The 24,347-nt window shown below is 40.3% G+C and overlaps 1 protein-coding gene across 1 annotated transcript in view; it reads left to right on the forward strand.

The window, feature by feature from the left end:
* DNAH6 (dynein, axonemal, heavy chain 6) overlaps positions 1-24,347 on the forward strand; it is a 154,680-nt gene that overhangs the window by 102,932 nt on the left and 27,401 nt on the right. The window contains exons 51-63 of the mRNA XM_004691585.1: positions 1,323-1,584; positions 2,706-2,829; positions 3,320-3,516; positions 4,480-4,683; positions 5,385-5,510; positions 8,162-8,326; positions 9,322-9,389; positions 11,312-11,492; positions 13,919-14,098; positions 15,495-15,728; positions 17,638-17,773; positions 20,159-20,325; positions 22,763-22,953. Of these exons, the coding sequence (XP_004691642.1) occupies positions 1,323-1,584; positions 2,706-2,829; positions 3,320-3,516; positions 4,480-4,683; positions 5,385-5,510; positions 8,162-8,326; positions 9,322-9,389; positions 11,312-11,492; positions 13,919-14,098; positions 15,495-15,728; positions 17,638-17,773; positions 20,159-20,325; positions 22,763-22,953 (2,235 nt within the window). The remainder of the gene's footprint in view (positions 1-1,322; positions 1,585-2,705; positions 2,830-3,319; positions 3,517-4,479; positions 4,684-5,384; positions 5,511-8,161; positions 8,327-9,321; positions 9,390-11,311; positions 11,493-13,918; positions 14,099-15,494; positions 15,729-17,637; positions 17,774-20,158; positions 20,326-22,762; positions 22,954-24,347) is intronic.

Consider the following 24,347-nt stretch of genomic DNA (forward strand, 5'->3'; position numbering starts at 1 on the left):
CACCATGTGGTCACCTCCGGGGCAGGCGGGAATCGAACTCACGCAGAAGTGGTTTCAGCTTCTTAGTGCAGTGTTTTAACCTGCTGCGCCACCAGGGAGGGCCTTTTTTTTTTTTTTCTGAACATCAATTTTGTGCTAGATGGTAGAAGTTCTTCCTTACAAGGTTCATACAGTCTAATGGGGAGACTGACATGGATAATAATTTCAAGACATGCAAGAATTGGATAGGATTAGGAATACCAAGAAAAGTGCCGACATCTTCGGCTGGCAGTGTGAGCAGGTTTTGCAGGAGGTGATGCTCAGGTGGAAAATGGAGCCATGGAGAGAGCTCTTTGGTGTTCACGGTATGGGATGGAACTACCTCATGAATGGTCTTGTTTGTTGTGCTAAGCAGTTCAGACTTCATTAGCTTTCAAACTCTCTGGGTAATACCATTTTTTTTCCAGTAAAAATTATAAGAAAACTGACTGAAGAGGGTAGAGGGCCCAGAGTACACCCTGCAGAGCTTCCCTGATGTCCAGCACTTAAGTGGGGCATGAGGACTTTCACAAATCACAGAGGAAGAACCATGGCTGGGGGGTAGTGAGAACCACTGGACATTTTCAATATAATCAGATTTCCACATGAGAAAGACCAACCTGGTGACAGTTCACATAGAGTAAATTTGAGAGGAAAAAAAAAAAGTTAGGAGATGATTTGATGTCTTGATAAGAGTGTTTAAGGATTTGGAAAAGCAAAGGTGGTAAGAATATGAGTGCTGGGCCCTCCCTGGTGGCACAGTGGGTTAGGACGCAGCACTACAAGTAAGCCACAGTGTCCTCAGTGTAAGTTCAATCCCCGCCCTGGAGGTGGCCCACATGGCGCAGCAGACCTCTCCTGACCCGCCCGCTGCTCCCCTCAGCAGTGTACTTCATCAGTCGGCCTGTTCTGCTCCCCACTCTGTCTCTGGTGAATCCTCTCACCACCCCTGCATCTCTGGCTTGTACCCCAGTTCTGTATAAGTAAATAAATAAATCTAAAAAAAAAAAGAAGAAGAAGAAGAAGATGAGTGCTGCGGGCATTTTTAAATAAAACATTATTTCTATAATGATTCCCATTTTGAAAGCTCTATGATTTTATAAGGCTTTTTCTGCTAATACAGGGCTGTTTGGAACATTAGTCACTCACCTACCCGTCTCCTCATGAATTGTGGTACATGTAACTATCAGTCACTGGAATTAAAGTGTTGAGATGAAAACTGCCCATTTATCTTAATGTTTTCAAATGTATACATGTCTTTTGTTGTCATATTACAATACTGTTCACTTCTGTCTGTCCTACAGACCTGACTGGCCAACAGCAAAGCAACTCCTTGGAGATTCTAACTTTCTAAGAAGACTTTTAGAATATGATAAGGAAAACATAAAGCCTCAAATATTGGCAAAGCTTCAAAAATATATCAATAATCCTGATTTCGTCCCTGAAAAAGTAGAGAAAGTATCCAAAGCATGTAAATCCATGTGCATGTGGGTAAGGGCGATGGATCTGTACTCTCGAGTAGTCAAAGAAGTCGAACCAAAGAGACATAAGCTCCGCACCGCACAGGTACCTTATCTGTGTTGGAAAACAATTCTTGTGTATGTAGCACAAAAGGCCATGATCATTAATCATCAAGCTCCCTTTATGCTGGCACTGTGGTGCTGTATAATATCAATGGGAACAATGTTCTTGGGGAAAACTTTGTTTTTCAAAATACCTGGCAAAGTTTTTTCAGACATGAATTGTAAAATAAGGCTTCTTGTAGCATAAAAGGAAAAATATGAATCCTTAATATATTCATTTCATCAGCCCTATGATATTTTTAAAGTGACTTTTACCTCCAGCATCTGATGCCCTTTTTCCATTTGCTAAATATTGCCACACTTGATGATGTCACATAGGTTCTAAAAGTCATTTTAACCCACAATCAGATGTGAGGTCTCAAGCAGAGCAAAGAATGATCTTTTAGTGGAGCAACTTTCTGAAAGAACTGTGGCTGTAGTGCAGGGGTAAGCAAAACTTTTCTATAAAGATCCAAATGACAATTCTTTTAAGCTTTGCTGGTCCCACGGAATTGTTGCAATGACTCAACTCTTCCACGGTAGCACAATTACAGCTACTGACACTTCTGATAGGAAGAAGCATGCTGTGCTACAATATAACGTTAGTAATGGACACTGGATTCAAATTTTATACCATAATCACTGGCATGAGCTAGCATTATTTTTCTGATTTTTTCACCTACCATTTAAAAATGTAAAACCATTCTTAGCTTGCAAGCCATGCAAAACCAAGCAGCTGGCTGAATTTGACCTGCCGGCCAAAGTTTATAGATTCCCAACCTAGAGAACTAGCTAGGAAAGGTTAGCTTTCAATAAGGCATGAATATTTCATTTGTCTCATCATTTAAAGTTAATAACCTATCATAGTTAACTAATCATCCCAAATGCTTGTTATATCTGTCTCTTGTGCTTTGTTTCATTGGGCTTTAGATTTGTTTTGTTCTATTTGCTCCCTCTCTCACATTTTATTCTATTAAATTTGTTTTAATTTTGTATAGCATATCAAGATCTTTTACATGAACTTGAAAAAGGTGACATAAATCCTTCTTTTAAAGTCTATAATAAATAAACAAATGTGACCTTCTTTCTGGAGCCCATTCTTAAATATTTACTTGGTTTTGCTAGGCTGAACTTGATATTACTTTGACTACTCTAAAAGAAAAGCAAACATTATTAAGAAAAGTAGAAGCTCAAATACAGGCCTTACAAGATGAATATGACAAAAGTGTGAATGAGAAAGAAAGTCTGGGTAAGTTATGATATTTATGTTGGTCAAGAAAAACTTGATGTTCCAAGTAGGAAAATTTTAGATAGTGATCTCAGTTTTCACCCCACATGTAGAACATATTTCCACTAGACGAAACTTCTGGTATATATAGAGAAGAATTACATATATTGTCTGCTTTCAATTTCTATCTCTGAAAAAGCTTATTGGGGCATGTTCCATCATAACACAAAGTAACATATGACTTTGATCCAGAAAATAAAAACTAGAGGGGCACAAAGAGAGCACTATCTTCAACCAGAGAAATGGAGAACCAAAAAAGGAGCTTTTTGCATGGAAAACTTGGTTCTGCAGGTGGAAATAATATCGAATTGGTGTGAGACTTCATAGAATGTATGGACACCATAAGCTAAATAATGTGAATTCTGCCATAAATAGAAGCAGATGAATACCCTTTTTATATTTTTTAGGAAAATAATGAAAAACATAACCTGATTTTCTTAACATGTTCTAGCAAAGACGATGGCCCTGACTAAAGCACGTCTGGTTCGTGCTGCAAAGCTGACAGCTTCATTGGGAGATGAGCAAGTTCGCTGGGAAGAAAGCATTGAGAAGTCCCAGGAGGAGATATCGAATATCATCGGGAATGCGTTCATAGCAGCTGCTTGCGTGGCCTATTACGGGGCCTTCACAGCCCAGTACAGGCAGACAGTGAGTAAACCTGCTTCCCCAATAAAAGGGAAAGAAGCAGATGAAACTGGGGTGGCCACCTAGGGAAGATGATCCTCATTTTTCTGGGTTTAGATGGAGGCTCTCCATGGTAGAGGTTTTTCATAATGGAAATTTATTTATACATTCCACACCCTCCACCTCCCCATCAGTCAGGGGTGTTTCCTTAGCGCATTCCTCCCTTTCCTTCCCTGCCTGGATCATTATTCATCATTTACACATCACAAGAACTTGAGGAAGAAAAAGGGACAAAGAGTCCCCTACCCTTTTGATCAGAAGTGGCATCTAAAGTCAGCAGCATAAAAAGCCCTGAATTGGTGAAATTGCTAGTAAGGGCTAGGCAATTGGAAGGATCAGGAAATTAAATTAGTTGGACATATTTTTCAAGCCATTTTTATGAAATACCTTCCTTAAAAATGTGCCTTTGTCCTAGGATTATAAGACTTAGCTATAGACCTCAGGGATTACAGGAGCACAAAGGTCTTCCGGTCCCATGTGGACAATTAGTGCAAATGGTGCTTTGGGGAAACACACAGCTTTCTGTTGTATGTAACTGTTCCCCTCCCTGAACTAGTAACATGTGACATGCCTCACCTTCATCTACTGATCGCCAGTAGTACCCACAGTCACTGGAATAACCCCAATAACCCCAACTTCACATGCTTCTAGATCCCTCCAAAAGGGCCAATCCATCCCTAGTTGAAAACTACTAAACAACTTTTGGCATTTTTATATAAGAAGGGAGTGACAGTCCCAAAGCCACAGCTAGTCAATAGAATAGTTCTACCTCCCACATCGTCAGCACTTTTAATCCACTTCTGTGCACTACACTGATGGCAGCATGCCTGTGGAGACCAGTAGGATTTCCTCCACCATGGTATTTTGTATGTCCTTGTTTACCGAGTATTCCTGATGCCATTCAAGAAAACTTTCCTCCTCCTACAGCTTATACAGTGTTGGATCGAGAACTGTCAACATCTGGATATCCCAATCGATCCTTATTTCAGTCTCATTAACATTCTTGGTGATCCCTATGAAATACGACAATGGAACACTGATGGACTGCCTCGTGATGTAGTATCAACAGAAAATGGCATTTTGGTTACTCAAGGGAGACGGTGGCCTTTGATGATTGATCCCCAAGATCAGGTGTGTAACCGACACTTCAGAAAGAGTGCCCTCTATAAATCCTGTTCAATATTGTGTGGCCCCTCACAAATGCTGCATTTGAACTTTAACTTATGAGCTCTTAGCAGGGGGCTTATCCAAGTCTCTTATTCTGTGGATGTAGAAAGTGAATTGGGAAGAGTGCAAGATCTCTGTATACTTAATTTTGATTGTTTTTGTTCAAGGATATTGACCATTAGTTTGCTGTTTACTCTGAGAGCAGAAATTCATTCCTAGATAGTCCTTGTTCCTAAAAGGTCTGAGGAGTCAGAATAAAGTCAGGGTATGATGAATTTTAGAGCAAGCCTGCCAGAAATTTAGAGAATCCCATTATCTGCTTCCTAAATCCATGAATCAAATTTATTAATAGGGGCTTGAGGAAAGGGATGGGGTGAAAGAAAAGAGACAAAGTTGAATACTATAGTATGGGCTTTTTCCTAGATGGGTCTTTTCTTAATTGGATCCAAAATTAAATAAAAGAAAGAACCCAAATATTGGTTGTCTTTATTTGCAGGGAGAGGGGTACTATATCTTTTTTTTAATTTTCAAACTTGTTTCTAGATTGAACCAAGTTTCCTTTTAAATTTAGAATAAATTTTTTAAAAATCACTCTAAAAACTTTTACTTTCTAGCCATGTATAAAACTCTAAAACAAATGCCCTACACTGTTCTTTCTCTTACAGGCAAATCGTTGGATACGGAACAAGGAAAGCAAAAGTGGTTTAAAGATCATTAAACTTACAGATCATAATTTCTTACGCACACTTGAAAATTCTATCCGACTTGGTTTACCTGTCTTACTGGAAGAGGTTTGCTTTTCACTTCCTTTTCTCCTATTAGTTCCCAGCTTTTGTGACTTATCTGGAATCCTCCACAGGTCTAGAAAGTATACTTGCATCCTACTGAAGACATTAGTCAGCTTTGTTTTCAAATTGGTCAAGCCAATTGCTTTGTTCCCTAAACAATATGCTCTTGTAAGGACAGGAATCTGTTGATTAATGTATTTTCCTCTTTTCAGACTTTATCTCGGTGTTAAATGGGATAGGCTCTGCTTTCTTATACTACTGATTTGCAGTAAAGTTCTGTGATGGGCCTCAAGCCCTCTTTCAAACCTTGCCTTACAGGTGAGGTGAAGTCTCCCAAAATCTTTGGCATAATTATGTTAAACCAGCCTAGATTCTTTTTTTTATTTTTTTAAGATTCATTTATTTATGCATACAGAACTGAGGTACAGGCTAGAGGTGCAGGGGTGGTGAAAGGATTCACCAGAGACAGAGTGGGGAGCAGAACAGGCAGATCAACGAAGTAGCAGCAGGCAGGTCAGGAGAGATCTGCCGCACCATGTGGGTCACCTCCAGGGCGGGTGGAGATGGAACTCATGCTGAAGTGGCTTTAGCTTCTTAGTGCTGTGCTTTAACCTGCTGCACCACCAGGGAGGGCCCCAACCTAGATTTTTTTTTTTTTTAAATCAGCATTCTAACTTTTTTTTTTTAAAGATTTTTTTATTTACTCATACAGAACTGGGATACAGGCCAGAGATGCGGAGGGTGAGAGGATTCACTAGAGACAAAGCGGGGAGCAGATCAGGCAGGTCGACGAAGTACACTGCAGAGGGGAGCAGCGGGCGGGTCAGGAGAGGTCTGCTGCGCCATATGGATCTCCTCCAGGGCAGGCAGGGATCGAACTCATGCTGAAGTAGCTTCAGCTTTTCAGTGCTGTGCTTTAACCCGCTGCACCACCAGGGAGGGCCCCAACCTAGATTCTTTTTTTTTTTTTTATAAGATTTATTTATTTGTGCATACAGAACTGGGGTACAGGCCAGAGGCTCAGGGGCGGCGAGAGGCTTCACCAGAGACAGAGTGGGGAACACAACAGGCAGATCAACGAAGTACACTGCTGAAGGGAGCAGCGGGCGGGTCAGAAGAGGTCTGCCACGCCATGTGGTCACCTCTGGGGCAGGCAGGAATCAAACTCATGTGGAAGTGGCTTTAGCTTCTTAGTGCTTACATTAACTCGCTGTGCCACCAGGGAGGGCCCGCAACCTAGATTCTTAATCCCTGATTTATTTGATGACACAAGAGTCATGCTCAGAACAGTAGAGTCATTTTTCTTAATGTATATATATTTTACATCATTGTTCATTTTTTAACAATCCTTTCCTTTCCTTTCTCAGGTGTAGTCCCCATAGAACTTCCACCATCAGTTCGCCCCCCTGGAACCATCACCACAGTCCCTTCTGCTCTTCCCTCACACATTCTGATCCTTCATCTTTCCCTTCCCCTGCAGAATGTCTCTGGTTTATAGTTGTCTGTTTATTTTTGTTTTGTTGTGTGATGTTGTGTTTTTTATTGTTATTATTTTTCCCTGACACCATACATGGTTCCCCTATATTCCTCCTATATATGAAACCTTTCAATATTTTTCTTTTTTCTTTCTGCAAAGCCTTTTAACTACAGCAGAGTAGTATTGGGGATGACAGTGGAAGAGAACACTCTGACTGGCTTTTCCTCATTTCTGTGACTTAGAATTATTAGCATTTTACACCTGTTTCCTATATTTGTAGTGTTATTTTAAGATGGTGTCTCCTCCCATTGATGGGTTTCAAATCAAGTTAGTCTACCTCAATCAACATTTTTTTTAATGTCACAATACAATTTTTAAAACAAAATTGTATCCTGGGTGGTAAGGAAAATTTTATCTCATGAACCTTTGTCCTAAGAATTGGGTATCTTGCCATAGTGTGGAGTAGATTTGCTGATATGGATTACAGTCAAACTTGGAAAACTACAGGGCCCAACGGCCCCCAGTCACAGGGTCTGTTGTTATCATCAGATTGATATGGGGGTGTGGGGGGTGAGGGGAGGAATAGCTGCCATATAGAATAGAAGTCCACAAATTTTTCTGTAAAGAGCCAGAGAGTAGATATTTTAGTTTTGGCAGGTCCCATATAGGTCCTGTGTAAATCTTCTTTGAACAAATCTTTGTTTTGCTTTGTGGGTTTTCATTCCATAACCCTTTAACATGTAAAAACATTTTTAGCTGAAGATTCATTTTATTAAAAAAGGCTGTAGATGGCCAGATTGGGCCTACAGGCTGTAGGCTGCCAACTCCTAACTGAAAACAACCATGACAGTAAGAGACCTCTGTCTGGGCCTGTTGTGGAGCAACCCAGCACTGACTCCCCTGTCTTAGCTGCTTTCTTGAAGGGGTGAGGTGTGTAAGATTAGTCTGCATCGATGTATTGCCTTCACTCACTCTATTTCCTTAGAGTATTGATAAGATGGTCTTTGGGAAATGTACACTATACTCAAGTGGTAATGTGGAGACATTAATAAATATCTGTAACATTACTGAAAAAATTCCTTATTCAAAGAAAACTTTGAGGCATAAGGCATCAGAAGAAGTTGGTTCCATCCATTCTAATTGCTTGTTTTTGTATTGTTTTGCTTCTGTTTTTAAGCTTAAAGAAACCCTGGATCCAGTTCTAGAGCCCATTCTTTTAAAACAGATTTTCCTTAGTGGTGGACGGATGCTTATCCACCTTGGAGACTCAGACATTGATTATGATAAAAACTTCAGGTTCTACATGACAACCAAGCTGCCAAATCCCCACTACTTACCTGAGGTATGAACTGCTAGTCTGGAATTCTCTGTCTATGTAGATTATTACACTGTGGTGCACCCCTGAAGCTTGGTGGGTTTCCATCTGAAGGCGGTAACTCTCCATCCTCCTTCCCTCTCCGCAGCACTTCTTTTCACCATCCTCCACTCTTGCTTCTCTTCTGTATCTTCTTTTTCACTCGACCTCTTGCTTGTCACCTAGGTGAGACTCCAATCCCTTCCCTGTCCCCCCAGAGCTGGCCTGTCTCACCCATGCACTTTGTCATTCTCACCGCGTCCCTGCTGGTCCACAGCCATTCCTCATAAAACCAGGCACTATTCCCTCCCCATCACTCTCCTTCAACACAAGACCATCCTTGTCTCTCTCACCATGCCTGAGAAGTGACTGAGATCTTCAGCGTCCATGAGGTAAGGAGCCTGATGTTTAAGAGAGCAAGTGCTCACAGCATATGGCAAAGAGGTTGCCTGATTGAAATTTTGGCAACTAGCAACATTAGAGAACCATGAGTCAAATGTCCCAAGTCTGTACTTGGAGTTCTGGGAGATAGAACATTCTACTTTCTTCTTCCTTTTCTTAGATATTGGGAGGTGGTATGAACCCCACACATGCCCTTAAGTTACAGTAGGATCCAGAAGAACCCCTACTCTTCAGCAGCAGGACTCAAGGCTGTCCAACAGAAATGAGGACACCTAGGACTTCTTCCAACTGCACAGGGCTCGAGGGGCCCCTTCACCCCTGCACACCCTTGCAGCTGCCACCAGTCTTGGGCACAGCGCCTCTGCTGGATCTCCAGGCCTTGGTTTCATGTTATGAAATCCCTTGAGGTTGACAAAAAAAAAAAAAACTATGACCTAGGATTTTGATGGCAATCCCCTTATCTTATTCACAATTAGAGCTGAGATATATCCAGCTTGATGATAATGAGCACTACTCTAGTAAAGTAAGCACTTATACTTCTAAATTTAAGCTTTTTTATGTTCTCTCTGCTTCTCTTCTAGGTGTGCATTAAAGTTACCATAATCAATTTCACTGTAACTAAATCAGGTCTGGAGGATCAGTTATTAAGGTAAAAAAAAGGGGGGGGGGAAGAAGTTTCCTAATATTGTTTTAAGAAATTCTGATAAGAAATTTTAATGCATGAAAGCGCCACTCATGGACCCAGGACATTTAGTGTTAAATATACTATGTTATACACAGATGTCATTTTACAATAATGCACCAGGAAAATTTAAGTGTTATAATGCGATCTTAGTAAATGGGGAGAAAGACAGGAGTAAATGAAAGTTCTTTCATCACTTTAGCAGCTGCTGATCTTTCCACAGCCTTCTTCAGGGACTAGGCACGTAACTTTAATTCCTAATCATGATCTGGGTCAATCCCACCACCATTCTGGTCTTCCCATTCTCTGGAATTCCCAGATGGGGCAAGTGAGTGACGTTAGTTCTGTGTCTCCTAAAGCCTCTCTGCTCCATACCTGTGAAAAAGACTGCTACTCCCGAATAGATTTTTCCCTATTTCATTTGTCTCTACATGGTGTATTAGTCTACTTAATTTAATCTACATTTGTCCTCTTAACAAAAAACAATTAAATACTTTGCCCCATTGTACTCTAGATGTGATTTTCATAGTGATTCATAGTGGTCTTATGAATTGTTGGTATTATTGAAATTCCTCAAGCAACAATTTTTAAACATGTATTAAAGTATTTAACCATTGGTGTTGGTTAAAAATTAATTATATGTGTATACAGATGTGTGTATATATTCATTAATTAAAAGAAAATGTAATTTAGACCCATGTTCAAAATAAATCCAATCCCTTATGTTCAAGTCAGGATCACACTGACTTACAACTATTATCACAAGTAAGTTTGTCTCGTTTCCCTTGTTTAAGACACTGTTCTGCCAGCTGCTAATCTTCTTTCCAAGCAGAGGGTATTTCACCACATTTGTTGGATATGTTCTAAAGACATGAATGAACATTTTGCCTATCAGCTTACTCCCATGAAGAGTTGAGCTTAGCTGTACACTGAGCTGTTGGCACTTCAGGCTGCCTGGAACAGGAAGGAGAATCAGCCTGTAGAGAACAAGGGAAATGCTGAGCCTTGGTCATGGGTACTGATCTCCCCTTTCACATACTTCTCTCTTTTGAAAAACCACTTCAAAAAAATGAATTTAGGTGATTTCTTATAACCTTAGTGTTAACCATCTAGACTCACTGTGTATGTAATAAATGAACAATGGACTCTTACATGAGTTGCTTCATCACAGCATATAGCGCATGTGCAACCTCATGGAAACCCAGCTCTACCTCTCACAGCCATCTGATCTCAGCAAGTGATCCACTAGGTCTGTCTGTTCTTGTGTCCCAGTATCCACCTCACAGGAACAGTCCAAGGATTAAAAGAATGATTCCATACAAGATTCCTAGCAGACTCCCTAGCTCAGAGTGATGCTTAATAAAAGTTGGCTCCTGCAAACAGAGGATAGGTAGCAACTTATGCAATGACAGGTGATGGGAGGTGAGTTCACAAGTCTAGGTAGAGATAGAACTGGAGGGAATAACCCTCTTTTAGGTACAATCAAAAACTGTTTCATGGAAGTGATAGGATTTCAGAATCCCCCAAGTCATTATATAAAGAATGTTGCAAGCACCAGTTTCTCTTGGTCCAAGCAACCATAAAAGACAGAAATTGAATGCTAGAGATCAAGCTTGAGCAGGTTTCCCCAAGAGTAAATGAGCACAAGTTACAGGAACTGTGGAATAGATCTTTGAAATACAAGATAAAGAATCATAACTAATAAGTTCAGAGAATGGTGCCACTGTGTAAGCCAGCAAAGGAGGGATTTATGCATTAGCACTTGACTAGTAGCATCCGTGCCCAGACACGTAATATGCAGAATAAAAAGTAGAAATAAGAAAAGAAAAACTAAAAGCAATTTTAGGGTACTAAGAGACACTATTTTTTTATTTAAACTTTGGTTCCAGTGATGTGGTACGACTTGAAAAACCTGAGTTGGAAAACCAAAGAATCAAGCTTATTGTGAAAATCAATGCTGATAAAAACCAGCTGAAAGCTATTGAAGAGAAAATCCTGAAATTGCTCTTTACATCTGAAGGAAATATTCTGGACAATGAAGAGCTTATTGACACGCTGCAAGAGTCAAAGGCAAGTAAAACTATTTTTAGTATTTATAGAAAATATGTTGCATCTAAAGTTAAAGCTAGATTTTGAGAGTCCTGCAAAGTTTTTTAAAGCAAGAACTGTGGCTACACAAGAGCATGCTTGCTGGCAGAGCCCTCACCAGCCAATGGAAGAGTAAAAAAGCTGCAGATAACGGCTACTCTTGTCCGCATTTTTTAAATAAAGCATGCAAAGTAAAGATCTGACACAAATGTAAGTCGAAAGGAACAACACAATTCTATATTCATGTTAATGTCACTTCCTCCAAGAACCCTCCCTAGCATTCCCATCTGGAATGAATCTCTTCTACCCTGGAACACCTGTAGCACTTTCTTTCCACCTCTCTTACAACACCTGCCACCACTGCTGCTCTCCTAGTTACCCACGTGCACGATTAGCTTTTCTTTTAGGTTGTGATTTTCTGTGCAGCAGATATCTAAGAATAGATAGTCTCAAAATTCCTTCTCCAAAAACTAAGCATGTGCCTATCTATAAAGAGCGCACAATAAGAATTTGCAGTTACGGGCTCCCCGGGTGGCACAGGGGTTAATGTCTCAGCACTATCAAACTATCACCAGCCTTTGCAGCACGAGTTGGATCCCCGGCTAGGAAGTTGACCCACATGGCGCAGCAGACCTCTCCTGTCTCACCTGATGTTCCCCTCAATAGTGTGCTTCAGTAGATCCACCTGTTCTGCTCCCCACTCTGTCTCTGGTGAAGCCTCTGATGGTCCCCACCTCTGGCTATACCCTAACTCTTGTTTGCATAAATAAATAAAAATAAACCTTAAAGAAAAGAATGTGTTGTCAGTAAAAGGGGTTACTTATTAGTATACAGTGATAATTGTATAAATGTCCTGGGGGTTTCTTCCTCCACTAGCTCCACAGACAGCCTCCTCCACTTGTGTAGCGCCAGCCATGCCCCAGAGTCACCATGGTGAAGGTTAGGAGTGAAAAGATTAAGTCAGATTGTGTGGCTGTTCACCAGAGCTGCTTATGACTCTGAAAAAGAGGAGATTGTTACCAACCATGACCCCTTCATTGACCTCAACTACATGGTCTACATGTTCCAGTATAATTCCACCCAAGGCAAATTCAATGGCATAGTTAAGACTGAGAGCCGGAGCTTATTGTCGATGGAAAATTCATCTGCATCATCCAGGAGTGAGCTGTCTTGAGCATCAAAGGAGGTGATGCTGGTGCTGAATGTGTTGTGGGGTGTCTTCACTTACCCTGGAGAAGACTGGCGGCCACCTGAAGGGTGAGGCCAAAGGGTCATCATCTCTGCCCCTTCTGCTGGTGTTCCCATGTTTGTGACGGACATGAACCACAAGAAGTATGACAACTCCCTCAATATTGTCAGCAACACCTCCTGCACCACAAATTGCTTGATCCCCAACCCCCCCTCCCCCCAGCCAGGGTCATCCAGGACAACGTCAGCATTTTGGAGAGACTGATGCCCACAGTATGTGCTATCACTGCCACCCAGGAGACTGTGAATGGCCCCTCTGGAAAGCTGTAGCATGATGGCCAAAGGGCTGCTCCAATCACATCCCTGATTCTACTGGTACCACCAAGGCTGTGACCTAGGTTGTTCTGAGCTGAACAGGAAGCTCACTGGTGTGGCCTTCCAAGTCCCCGCCACCAATGTGTTGCCCATGTCACCTGGCACCTGGAGAAATCTGCCAAATGCAATGGCATCAAGAAGTTGGTGAAGCAGGTGTCCCAGGACCCCCTCAAGAGCAGCTTGGGCTATGCTGAGGAAGAGGCTATCTCCTGCAGCTTAAATGTGGCACCCTCTCCTGCACCATAGAGGCTGGGGCTGGTAGTGTTCTCAATAGTCAATATGACAAGCTCTTTTCCTGGTATGACAATAAATTTGGCCACAGCAACAGGGTGCTGATCTTGTGGTCCACATGGCTTCCACAGAGTAATAGCCCCCTTAACCTCTAGCACACAAGAGGAAGAAGGTGACCCTCAGCTGCTGGGGAGTCCTTCCCCCACTGTTTCAACACTCTCGGGATAGCCTGACCTCATCACAATTCTGCTCTGGGCCCCTTGGAGAAGGGGAGGGCTTGGGGAGCCCTACCTTGTCATATACCATCAGTAAAGTATACTGTGCCCAGAAAATTAATTAGTTAATTAAGTGAATGAATGAAAGTACTGCTCCAGGACTTCTCATGTTGCCAATTAACATGTTCCCATTACTAACTCTGGAAGGAGAGGAGGTTCAGTTCAATGAGAAGATCAGTAAGTCCTTCCTGAGGTTCAGCCATCCTAGTAAGTCCCTGTTTACGATCACTAATTCATCATATTCTTACTTCTTTCCTAGACCTAACTAGATATATTCCAAAACTCCAACCATTTTTTTGAAACACATCCCTAAGAACTTGTCCTCCTATGTTTATTCAGATCACTTCTGGTGCCATTAAAATCAGGCTGAAGGAGGCAGAGTCCACTGAAATGATGATCAACATTGCTCGGGAGAAATACCGCCCCATAGCCACTCAAGGCTCGGTTATGTACTTTGTCATTGCAAGCCTCTCGGAAATAGATCCTATGTATCAGTATTCATTGAAATATTTTAAGCAGGTAAGAGTGTTGTTGGTAGTAAAATTTCTCTTTCATCTTGCCTCAGGCAAGTTGTGAGTCTAGTTGTCAGGTAAACAGTCCAGGAGGTTGGGTTCACCTTGCACCTTTGCCCTTTATACTGCAGATCACCTGAGTCTGCAGTCACTGCACTTCTAATGCCTTCTAATCCCCTGGTCTCTGCTGTGAGATCTCCTTGGACCCCAAGACTTCTGTGCTTTGCTCAGCTTCCTCACATTTCACAGGGCCTTGGGAATTTTTGCATTTTCCTCCAATGCTACGTGAAAATTGCAGGGTATAGGGAGAGCTATTTCTAGCCCCTCACGCCAGGGCTACCTTTAAGCCCTTGGTGTCAACTCAGCTGCTTTTTCCCGGTGTCTTTGTGGGAGCAATTTGGGGCCAGAGCCCTCCCCTCAGCAGGAAGCAGAGCTCTTTAAATTGGTTCCTCTTAAATTTCAAAGATAGGCCCTGCCTGGTGGTGCAACGGGTTAAAACTCAGCATTGTGAAGCTATCCACAGCCACTGCAGCTCAAGTTTGATTCCCAGCCAGGGAAGGAGGTGGCCCACATGGTGTGGCAGACTTTTCCTACCTCACCCACTGCTCCCCTAAGCAGTGCACTTCTTCAATCTGCCTATTGTGCTCTCCACTCTGTCTCTGGTGACTCCTCTTAACCCCCTAACTCTGGCCTGTACCCCAGTTCTGTATGAATAAATAAATATTTTTTTTAATTTTTTTCAAAGATCATTCTAGCATATTCTTCCCATGCCCAAAGAATTAAACTAGGGGAAATGCCAAGAAGAGCCCAAAACCTTACCTTGCCCTTAGATCTCTCAACCCAAAGTGATCATCAAATCTGAGCTGAGCATATAAAAATCCATTTTGCAACGTTTTCTATCTCACATAATGATGATGATGATGACGCCTTTTTTTTTTTTTAATTTTAAACATCCTTGTTTATTTTTTCACAATATAGGATTTCTCTCCTCAGGGTGGTCACCACTATTCCCACCAACAAAGCACCCACAGTCCTCCACCATATTCCATGGTGTTCCCTCCCCACCATGTTTCCTACTCTCCCCCTCCCCCTCCTGAATGTCTCAGATCCATGGTCAGCTTTCAAGTCTTGATCTTACAGTCTGTCTTTGTGATGACACTTTTGCAATATTGTCAGGGTTGGCACCGGTCTGCTTCTGAGAAAATGAGGAGAGAAGGAAGTACAGAAAATAAATGCCACTTATCCAATTAGTATGAATTTTGCACATTTTCATGGTACATTTGTCACTCATTCTGCTATTTACTCACTGAATGTGGGGAGCAGGGAGAAGGACAGGGATGTGGAGTTATCCCCACAGAAACTGTGTTCAATCAGAAATACTGATCGCTCTTTCTTTCCCACAGTTGTTCAATACAACAATTGAAACTGCTGAAAAGGCAGAGAATCTGCAGGACCGCATGGTCATACTGCTGGAACAAACTCTCCTCACTGCTTATGTTAATGTTTCAAGAGGACTTTTTGAGCAACATAAGCTCATCTACAGCTTTATGCTGTGTGTGGAGATCATGCGTCAGCAAGGAAAACTAACAGAAGCAGAGTGGAATTTCTTTCTCCGTGGTTCAGCAGGATTAGAAAAGGTACTTGTTTCAAGTTTAGGTTATAAATGTTATTCTGCATGAAGCCCACAAGAACCTATCAAAGCTCCCCAGTGGCAGCAGTTTATACATTTGATTTGTGGGCTTGAGTGAGGGGGTAAGAAAGTCCAGATTATAGCCTAGGTCTGCCTCTGTAGCTGTGGATTGTCGGTAACATTGAACCCCTTTATGGAGTGGTGTCCGCATCTACACGGAAGAGATGTTGGGAGTAACCAATGGGCTAGTGGATGTGAATGTTTTGGACACATTGAAAAAGTTCACATCTCCCAAATATGAAGTGTTAAAGTCCCATTAAGTTATATTCTTGTAACTTGATAATATGCAATATAAATTATTATATCATTTATTATAATTTGACAATATAATCATATAATTTAAAAATATTGTTTGTGAAATCATGACCCTCTCTTGCCTGGATTTTGTAATTTCGTTCTTCATGTCCATCCTCCTATCTAACTTTGTACATTAAAGTGGCCTAACACCCCCATTCTACAAACCTAGTGGCTCACAAGAGTGAACCACAGTCCCTCCAATTCTTGCCTACAATTCCATCTCATCCCCACTCTAAATTCTCCTCTCCACCCTGTCAGTCTCAGACCACCCTTTGCCCCTGCAGACCCGACACCTGCACCTTTTGCCAATGGCCAGTACTTCAGGTTATCACTAGGAGGGTGGGCTGCACACTCTTTTTGATTCCCATGCCCTGTTCTCCCAGGACAGGTTCAGACAAGATCACCCATGTTTATTTTTTACATAAAATCATCAACAATAACTCTCCAGCCCTCTCTGACGCCCAGCCATCTGGCATGTGCATGAAGGCTATTAATTGTTGTTTAATGTTATCTTAACTTCATACTCACATTTACTACTTACAAAGGAGTGGCTATTTGTTTTATGTATCCCTTTATAATGGAACAGTATTCAATCATAAAGAGGAATGAACTATTGAGGAAAAAAACATGAATAAACTTTAATAATCGAAGTGGGACAAGTCAGCTACATATTATAAAATTTGACTTCTGTTAAGTGTTAAGAATAGGCAAATCTATAGAGACAGAACTTAGTTTTATGATTATTTAGGGCTGGGGGATATGGACAGATAGGAAGGTAGAATAAGAAAAATGGGCAGTTTTTAAGGTGATAAGATATTCTAAAATTGACTATGGGGATGGCTGCATATATTTTGGGATTCCTAAAAAGCTACAAAATTTAGATTTGTCTGTATACTTTAAGTGGGTATGGCAAGTAAATTATATCTCAATAAAGCTGTTTTAAAATGTAATAGAGAACATTAGGCAAATACTCATGAAATTTTCAAAGAACACGTTTCCATCTACAGTCACAGTTGTTTTCTGTCTCTTTTTAAACTGCTTGCCCACATTTAAATGCTTCATGGAATATTGCCAGATGGCACAACATTTTTTCCAGAAATTTCTAGGGATATATAATTAGACATACACTCAGCCTAGCTGGAAGGAGATTGCCACTTGCCATTCTACAGTATTGTTATTCTGTCCAGCTTTCCCCATTACCTAGACGTGAAAAGATCTGATAACCAGATACATTTTCTAGGGGAAGAAAATAGTCAACCATAAGAATATCAGGGAGCTAAAGTAGGCTGGAAGTATTTTTAACAGATTTAATTTTTGTCCTTCACTAGTCAAGTGCTTTTATGTAAATGCCAAACCTGAAGTGCTCCAGTCAGCTGCACTGCTGAGCAAAGGTTTATTGGTAGCATAGAAGCAGCGCCATTTCTTTTCACTATATCTTATTACTTGTCCTGGGTACATGGTGATATTCTCTTAGAGCTTGATCTTTCACTAGGGCAAAGGGAAAGTATATTTTGTGCTTGTTTTTGTGAATTATTTGTTTTCTTTCTATCTTCTGATAGGACCGCCCACCTAAGCCTGATGTCCCCTGGTTGCTTCCCGCCACATGGTTCACGTGCTGTGACTTAGAAGAATCATTTCCAGTTTTTGCAGGACTTACCCATTATATGCTGTTACATCCTATTTCCATACAACTAGGTAAAGTGGCAAAAGAATCTAGTATATGGGGTAGTATATAGTTATAGAGCCTAATTTTAATGTCACTTGAGCTTCTTTTGCAACAGCAGTATTTTCCATTTAGGAATTTCTTCACTGTTAAGAAATAATTACTTGTTTTCTCAATTCTTAAGTTGAATGTTTGGCCCATGAAGCATTTATTGAGAGATATCTGCTATTTGTTTTAGGGCTTATAGTCTCAAACCTATACAAATGTGAGTTTTCAAACAATACCCACCAAAAAAGCCCCAATAATACTCCATAATCGCCATTGGGCTCCCTCCCTCCCACACTTCCTGCCATCCTCCCCTGCTGCCTGTTTTGCAGTCAGATGTCAAGGCTTTGTTATTCATTGATTTTAGCTATTCCTTTGTTTTCCTATAGTCCAACTGCAAGTGAAACCATCCAGTATTTGGTTTTTTCTTTCTGTATTTTGTTTAGTTTTAGTCTCTCCACCCATGTTGTTACCAATGGCAAGAATTCATCTTTCTTATAGCCAAGTAGTATTGTATTATGCATATAGGCCATATTTTTCTGATCCATGCCTCTGTATTTGGACATATAATTTGTTTTCATAATTTGGCTGTAGTAAATAGGGCTACAATGAACATAGGAGTGCAGATAGCCCTTGAAGTTAGTGTTTTTGTATTCTTTGGGTAAATCATATTTGTGGAATTTCTAGTCATACAATAGCTCTAATTTTAACATTTGAGATACCTCTACATTATACTGTTTTCCATAGGAGTTAAACCAGCCTACATTCCCACCAATGGTATATAAGGGTTCATTGTACTCCATATTCTAATTAACACCAGTTATTTCTGGATTTTTGATTGGCCTATTCTCACAGGTATGAAATGCTATCCCACCGTAGCATTTTGATTGCACTTCTTTGATTATAAGTAATGGTGAGCATTTATTAATATGCCTATTTGCGATCTGTGAGTCTTCTTTGGAGAAGTCTGTTCACCTCTTCTGCCCATATTTTGATTGGGTTTATTGTTTTCTTTTTGTTGAGTTGCATGACTTCTTTATATATTTTAGATATCAACCCTTTGTCAGATATTTGCTGTACAAAGATTTTTTTTTAAAAGATTTATTTATTTGTGCGTACAGAACTGGGGTACAGGCCAGAGGCTCAGGGGCGACGAGAGGCTTCACCAGAGACAGAGTGAGGAGCAGAACAGGCAGATTGATGAAGTACACTGCTGAGGGGAGCAGCGGGCGGGTCAGGAGAGGTCTGCCACGCCATGAGGTCACCTCCGGGGCAGGCGGGAATCGAACTCATGTGGAAGCGGCTTTAGATTCTCAGTGCTGTGCTTTAACCCGCTGCGCCACCAGAGAGGGCCTGTACAAAGATTTTTCCCCATTTGGTAGGGTGTATTTTTGTTTTACTGATAGCTATTCCTGTGCAGGAGATTTTTGGTTTGATATAATTCTATTTATTCATATTTGATTTTGTTTTTCTTGCTATTGGGTATAAATCCCCCCAAAGACATCTCTGAAGTAAATGTCATGTAGTGTTTGGCCTAATTTTCTTCAATGCATTTTATAGCTTCAAGTATTATATCTTATATCCTTATTGAGTTAATTTTTTTTTTAAGATTTGTTTATTTATGCTTAGAGAACTGGAGTACAGGCCAGAGGTGTGGTAGGTGAGAGGATTCACCAGAGACAGTGGGAAGCAGAACAGGCAGATGTACTGAAATACACTGCTGAGGGGAGCAGCGGGTGGGTCAAGAGAAGTCTGCCATACCATGTGGGTCAGCTCCCTGGTGGGGGATCAAACTCATGCTGCAGTGGCTTCAGAGAGCTTCATAATATGGTACTTTAACCTGTTGCACCACCAGAGAGAGCCCCCATTATTAATTTTTATATAAAGTATGAGATGGTGATCTAGTTTCATTCTTTTGCATGTGGCAGTCAGTTCAGATTTCCTAGCACCATTTGTTGAAGAGACTTTCCTTTTTCCAGTGCATACTCTTTACTCCTTTGTCATATATTAGCTGCCTGAAGAGGAAAAAGTTTATTTCTGGAATCTTGATTCGATTCCATCATTCTGTGTGTCTGGGTCTTGTTCCAGTGTCATACTGTTTTGATTATTATAAATTTGTACTATGGTTTAAAGTCTAAGAGTGTTGAATGTTATATCATCACTCTTCCTCTTTTCTTGTCATGATTTTCTTGTTTTTGGGGGTTTTTTTGTGTTTCCATGGGTATTTCAGTATTGTTTGTTCTTGTTCTTTGAAGAATACCATTGGAATCTTGTACTAGGTAATATAGAAAATTTTAAATTATCAAATTTACTTATATAACTTCATAGTCAAAACAATTCTAATCAAAGCACCTTTTTAATTGTGTTTACAGGATCTTTTGAGACTTATATTAACCCATCTCAGTGGGAATACTATCCTAAAAAAGAGGAAGAAGAACACACAACACAGGAAAAGGAGATCACAAAGCATGATTTTTGGCAACCCGAATTAAGTTCTTTCCAAAAGCTAATCCTTATTAAATGCTGTAAAGAAGAAAAGGTAAGTTGTTCTTAAAGAACTATTATAATTATTTCTACTAAAACACATCAACCAGTAATGATTAATGAACTGATTTATTTAAAGAATAACAATGTCCAAGTTTGAGTGGTAGTTCTAAGAAATAAAGACCAGAGACTCTTTATTATATAAAATAATTAAATAAAGGGTTGAATCACCATCCAGGGACCTGGTTTTCTTCCCTAGTTAGGGAACTGTGCTCTTTACCAGAGAAAACAGTCTGCTAGAGGCCATTAGCAGGGAATTGATGGGCCCATCAGATCTTAGCAAGAATAGAAGAATTTAGGAGAACAAAATTATAGTAACCAACACCAGTTTAAAGACTATTGAAATAGCCCATATAATGCCAACCTGAATTAGGAGAAAGGTAGTAGATTGAGAGATGTGGGGTTGGGGGAGGAGATAAGGCAACAGGTTGGCTATCAGTTCCTGCTTGGGTGCCAGAGGGTAGAGTTATATCAACAACTAAACTAATGTGGAAGGAGAAAGATGTTACAGAGTCTGAAGTGCCTGCCAGCTATCAGAATGAATACCAGCTTGGATACCAATTAACATATGGGTACTACAAAACACTAGACAGAAATATGGATGAAAAACAAAGATTTGGGAATCATCTGTAGAGACTTGAAAAGTAAATCAATGGGATTTGTTGAAATCTTAGAGGAATAATCCATTGTAATATAAGAGGACCGGTGGGTAGACAGTGAAACCCTGAGAAGCACCAACTTTTAAAGGGCAGAGAGAAAGGTTGAGGAGTTCTTAAGAGGAATGGTCAGAATGGCAAGAACACCAGGAGAAAGAAGTGGCATGGTAACAAAGGAAGTATATACAGTGGTGATACAGAAAAAGTTATCAAAAGGATGAATGAAGCATTGCAGACAGTTCCAGGTTTATATGCACATATAATCCCCAATTCTGTTACTCATAAAGAATTAACATTACCTGCTGAAAATTCACGTGTTGAGTTTCAGAATGTATGAGAGAAAAATGGAGGCTGTTCCTGTGGGAAGTGAAAGAGAACCAACTGGAGAATGTCAGTGACAGAAAGTAGTGATGCTGAATGTAAGATTTTCTTTCATCCCTGTAAAAACACAGAAATTGGATGCAGAGGTTTACTAGCAATACAAATGATTGCAATAGAAAAATATGAGGCCATTAAGATAATTGGTAAAAGTATACTACTTTTAGGACTAGTACCTAGAATGGTGGGAAAGATTGTGATTAAAGTTAAGTAAAAATTCCAATGAGTAATTCCAAGCATTGACAATACCCTATGAGAAGTCATGGGTGTGAGTGACTAATAGATGAGATGATGTGTCTGTAGCTAGAGGTCAAAGAACTATAAGGAATGTTGAGTGGCCACACAGACTCTGAAACTGAGTGTGTCACCTCAAATAGTGATAGAACAACTGATAAAGCCTTGGAACAGACATTAAATCAAAAGGAAGACTATGTCAGATAATTTGTAGACCATGACAAATTTTGCAAGGTGTATATTGTGTTTTCTTCACCAACAAATTTTTGTTTGCTTGTTTTGCAAAGGAAAGAGGAGATGAAGCACTAAACCTATAGATTAGAAGAGACTTAGGCAAACCAATCTATCTCTGTGTAAGCTTTATAATCAGATCCTGATTTAAACACAAACACACACACACAGAGAAGCATTTATAATTTAACTAGGGAATAGTGAACATTGATTAGACTTTTCAAAAAATTAAGCAATTATTGGTTTTTTATTATGATTATGGTACTATAGTTATATGCATTTGAAAGAGTTATTATTTGAGAATGAGATAATGTAGCACATGAAGATATACTTCAAGGGCCCTCCCTAGTGGTACAAGGGATTAAAGCACAGCACTGTGAAACTATCTGCAGCCACTATAGCATGAGTTCAGTCCATGGCCAAACCTTGTTTGTAAATCAACACAGAGGAGTCTAGAATCTAGACTTTCTTGGTGTGTTGCTGATTATAAACTTTGTGAATACTTGTTATCAAATCAAGAGCAAAAGATAATATCATTAAAAATTATTTTTAAAATCATGATGATGATGATGATGCAGTTATGCTTAATCACATTGATGACACAACCAGAACCAAACTCCAGATGCCCTTGGCCCTATTGTGGGGCCATCCTTTCTGGACCATACCACATGTGTAATTAGAACCACAATACATCTTCACTTCAGTGGGCAAGTATATGAGCATCTTTTCCCAGGGGCAAGTAGTTAAAACACTTTGGCTCTCAGTAGTTTCCAGTCTACAAATCCATGAAATTGTGTCTATAGGAAGAAATATATTCAATAAAGAAAGAATGCATGCAAGACAGGGCACCAACCTTTGAGCAGCTGAAAGAGAGAAATAAAACTACCTAATCCAACAAAAACTTTTTTTAATGTTTTTCTTTTCAACTTTCAGGTGGTTTTTGTTCTTACCGACTTTGTCATTGAAAACCTTGGGAAAAGCTTTGTAGAGACACCACCTGTGGACCTGGCCACTCTGTATCAAGACATGTCATACGCCACTCCCCTGGTATTCATCCTAAGCACAGGCTCGGATCCCATGGGTGCCTTTCAGAGGTTTGCCCGGGAGAGTGGGTATTCAGAACGGTAAGCCGCAGAGCTTCACTTCACTTTCACTTACCCTAACTCCCAGGTCCCAGTTTGGCAATTGCCTTAATTATTAAGTTAAGCAGACTGCATTCCTCTTGTGGGTTCTGATACCAGAGGGAGAACAGTCCTTGCTTTGAGGGAGTTGAGTGTTTGTTTTTGTCCTGTCTCTTGGCTCACTGAAGGATGACTCAGAGGATTTGCTTTTATTTGCACTCACTAGAAACTCTCCCAAGTTAGAAAGGTGCTTCCCTGGGGGGTGGAGGAACAAATTTGTCAAAAGATTTAAAAGTAAATGTGTTAGCCACTGCCACCTTGGCCAATAGATAATCCTTGGAGCAAATAATAAGCAAAACAGAAAGCCTGGGAGAAAAGGTAGGAATAAGAAATTTGTGGCAATACAGACTGAAAATCTCCATGTGTTCTTAGAAATCTAAAACACTGTTCATGACCAAGGCTGAGAACATACTCAGAAAGACCAGAAAAGCCCTAAGATCTAATTTCTAGCTGTAGCCTTCCTAGTAAGGTATAGAAGGCATGCCCCAACACGTACACAGAGCCCATTTGCAAAAGTTGGTAGATTTTGATGTTTCTGTTCCAGGCTTTTTTTTTTTTTTTAAAGATTTTATTTATTTATTCATATAGAACTGGGGTACAGGCCAAAGATGCGGAGGGTGAGAGGATCCACCAGAGACAGAGTCAGGAGCAGAACAGGCAGATAAATGAAGTACACTGCTGAGGGGAGCAGCGGGCGGGTCAGGAGAGGTCTGCCCCGCCATGTGGACTCCTCCGGGGCAGGCGGGAATTGAACTCATGCGGAAGTGGCTTAAACTTTGTAGTGCAGTGCTTTAACCCGCTGCACCACCAGGGAGGGCCTGTTTCAGGCTTTTAATGAAATCTCTGTCACATTACCAATTCCCCTACTACACTAACAAGATAGACCTCAATAATTGTATCCTTACAAAATCAGTTCAGAAAAATCACTAAACAAAACAAAATTATTATAAACCACAACATTTCACAACATCAAATACTGGGAAGAGGGGTGAATCTGATTTATCACATTATAGCATTCAAAATGGTTGGTTTGCAGCAACAACAACAACAAACAACTACAAGTAATCCAAAGAAGCAAAGCATGGCATATTCGTAAATTAAGTAATAGGAACTTAATCCTGATGGAGAGAAGATATTGGACTTACTAGATAAACTGTTTCAAATATGCACAAAAAGCAAAAGGAAAACCTGAGAATGATGTCTCAACAAATAGAGAATATCAGTAGATAAAGGATTTAGAAAAAGGATAAAGTAAAAAGCAAACTTAGAATAACTGAATAAGAAAATCATTTCAGTAATACAACAGATTAGAAGAAAGACAAGAAAAAGTGAACTTG

The sequence above is a fragment of the Condylura cristata genome, unplaced genomic scaffold (assembly GCF_000260355.1).
Source record: "Condylura cristata isolate star-nosed mole 26May11 unplaced genomic scaffold, ConCri1.0 scaffold00031, whole genome shotgun sequence".
Classification (NCBI taxonomy): domain Eukaryota; kingdom Metazoa; phylum Chordata; class Mammalia; order Eulipotyphla; family Talpidae; genus Condylura; species Condylura cristata.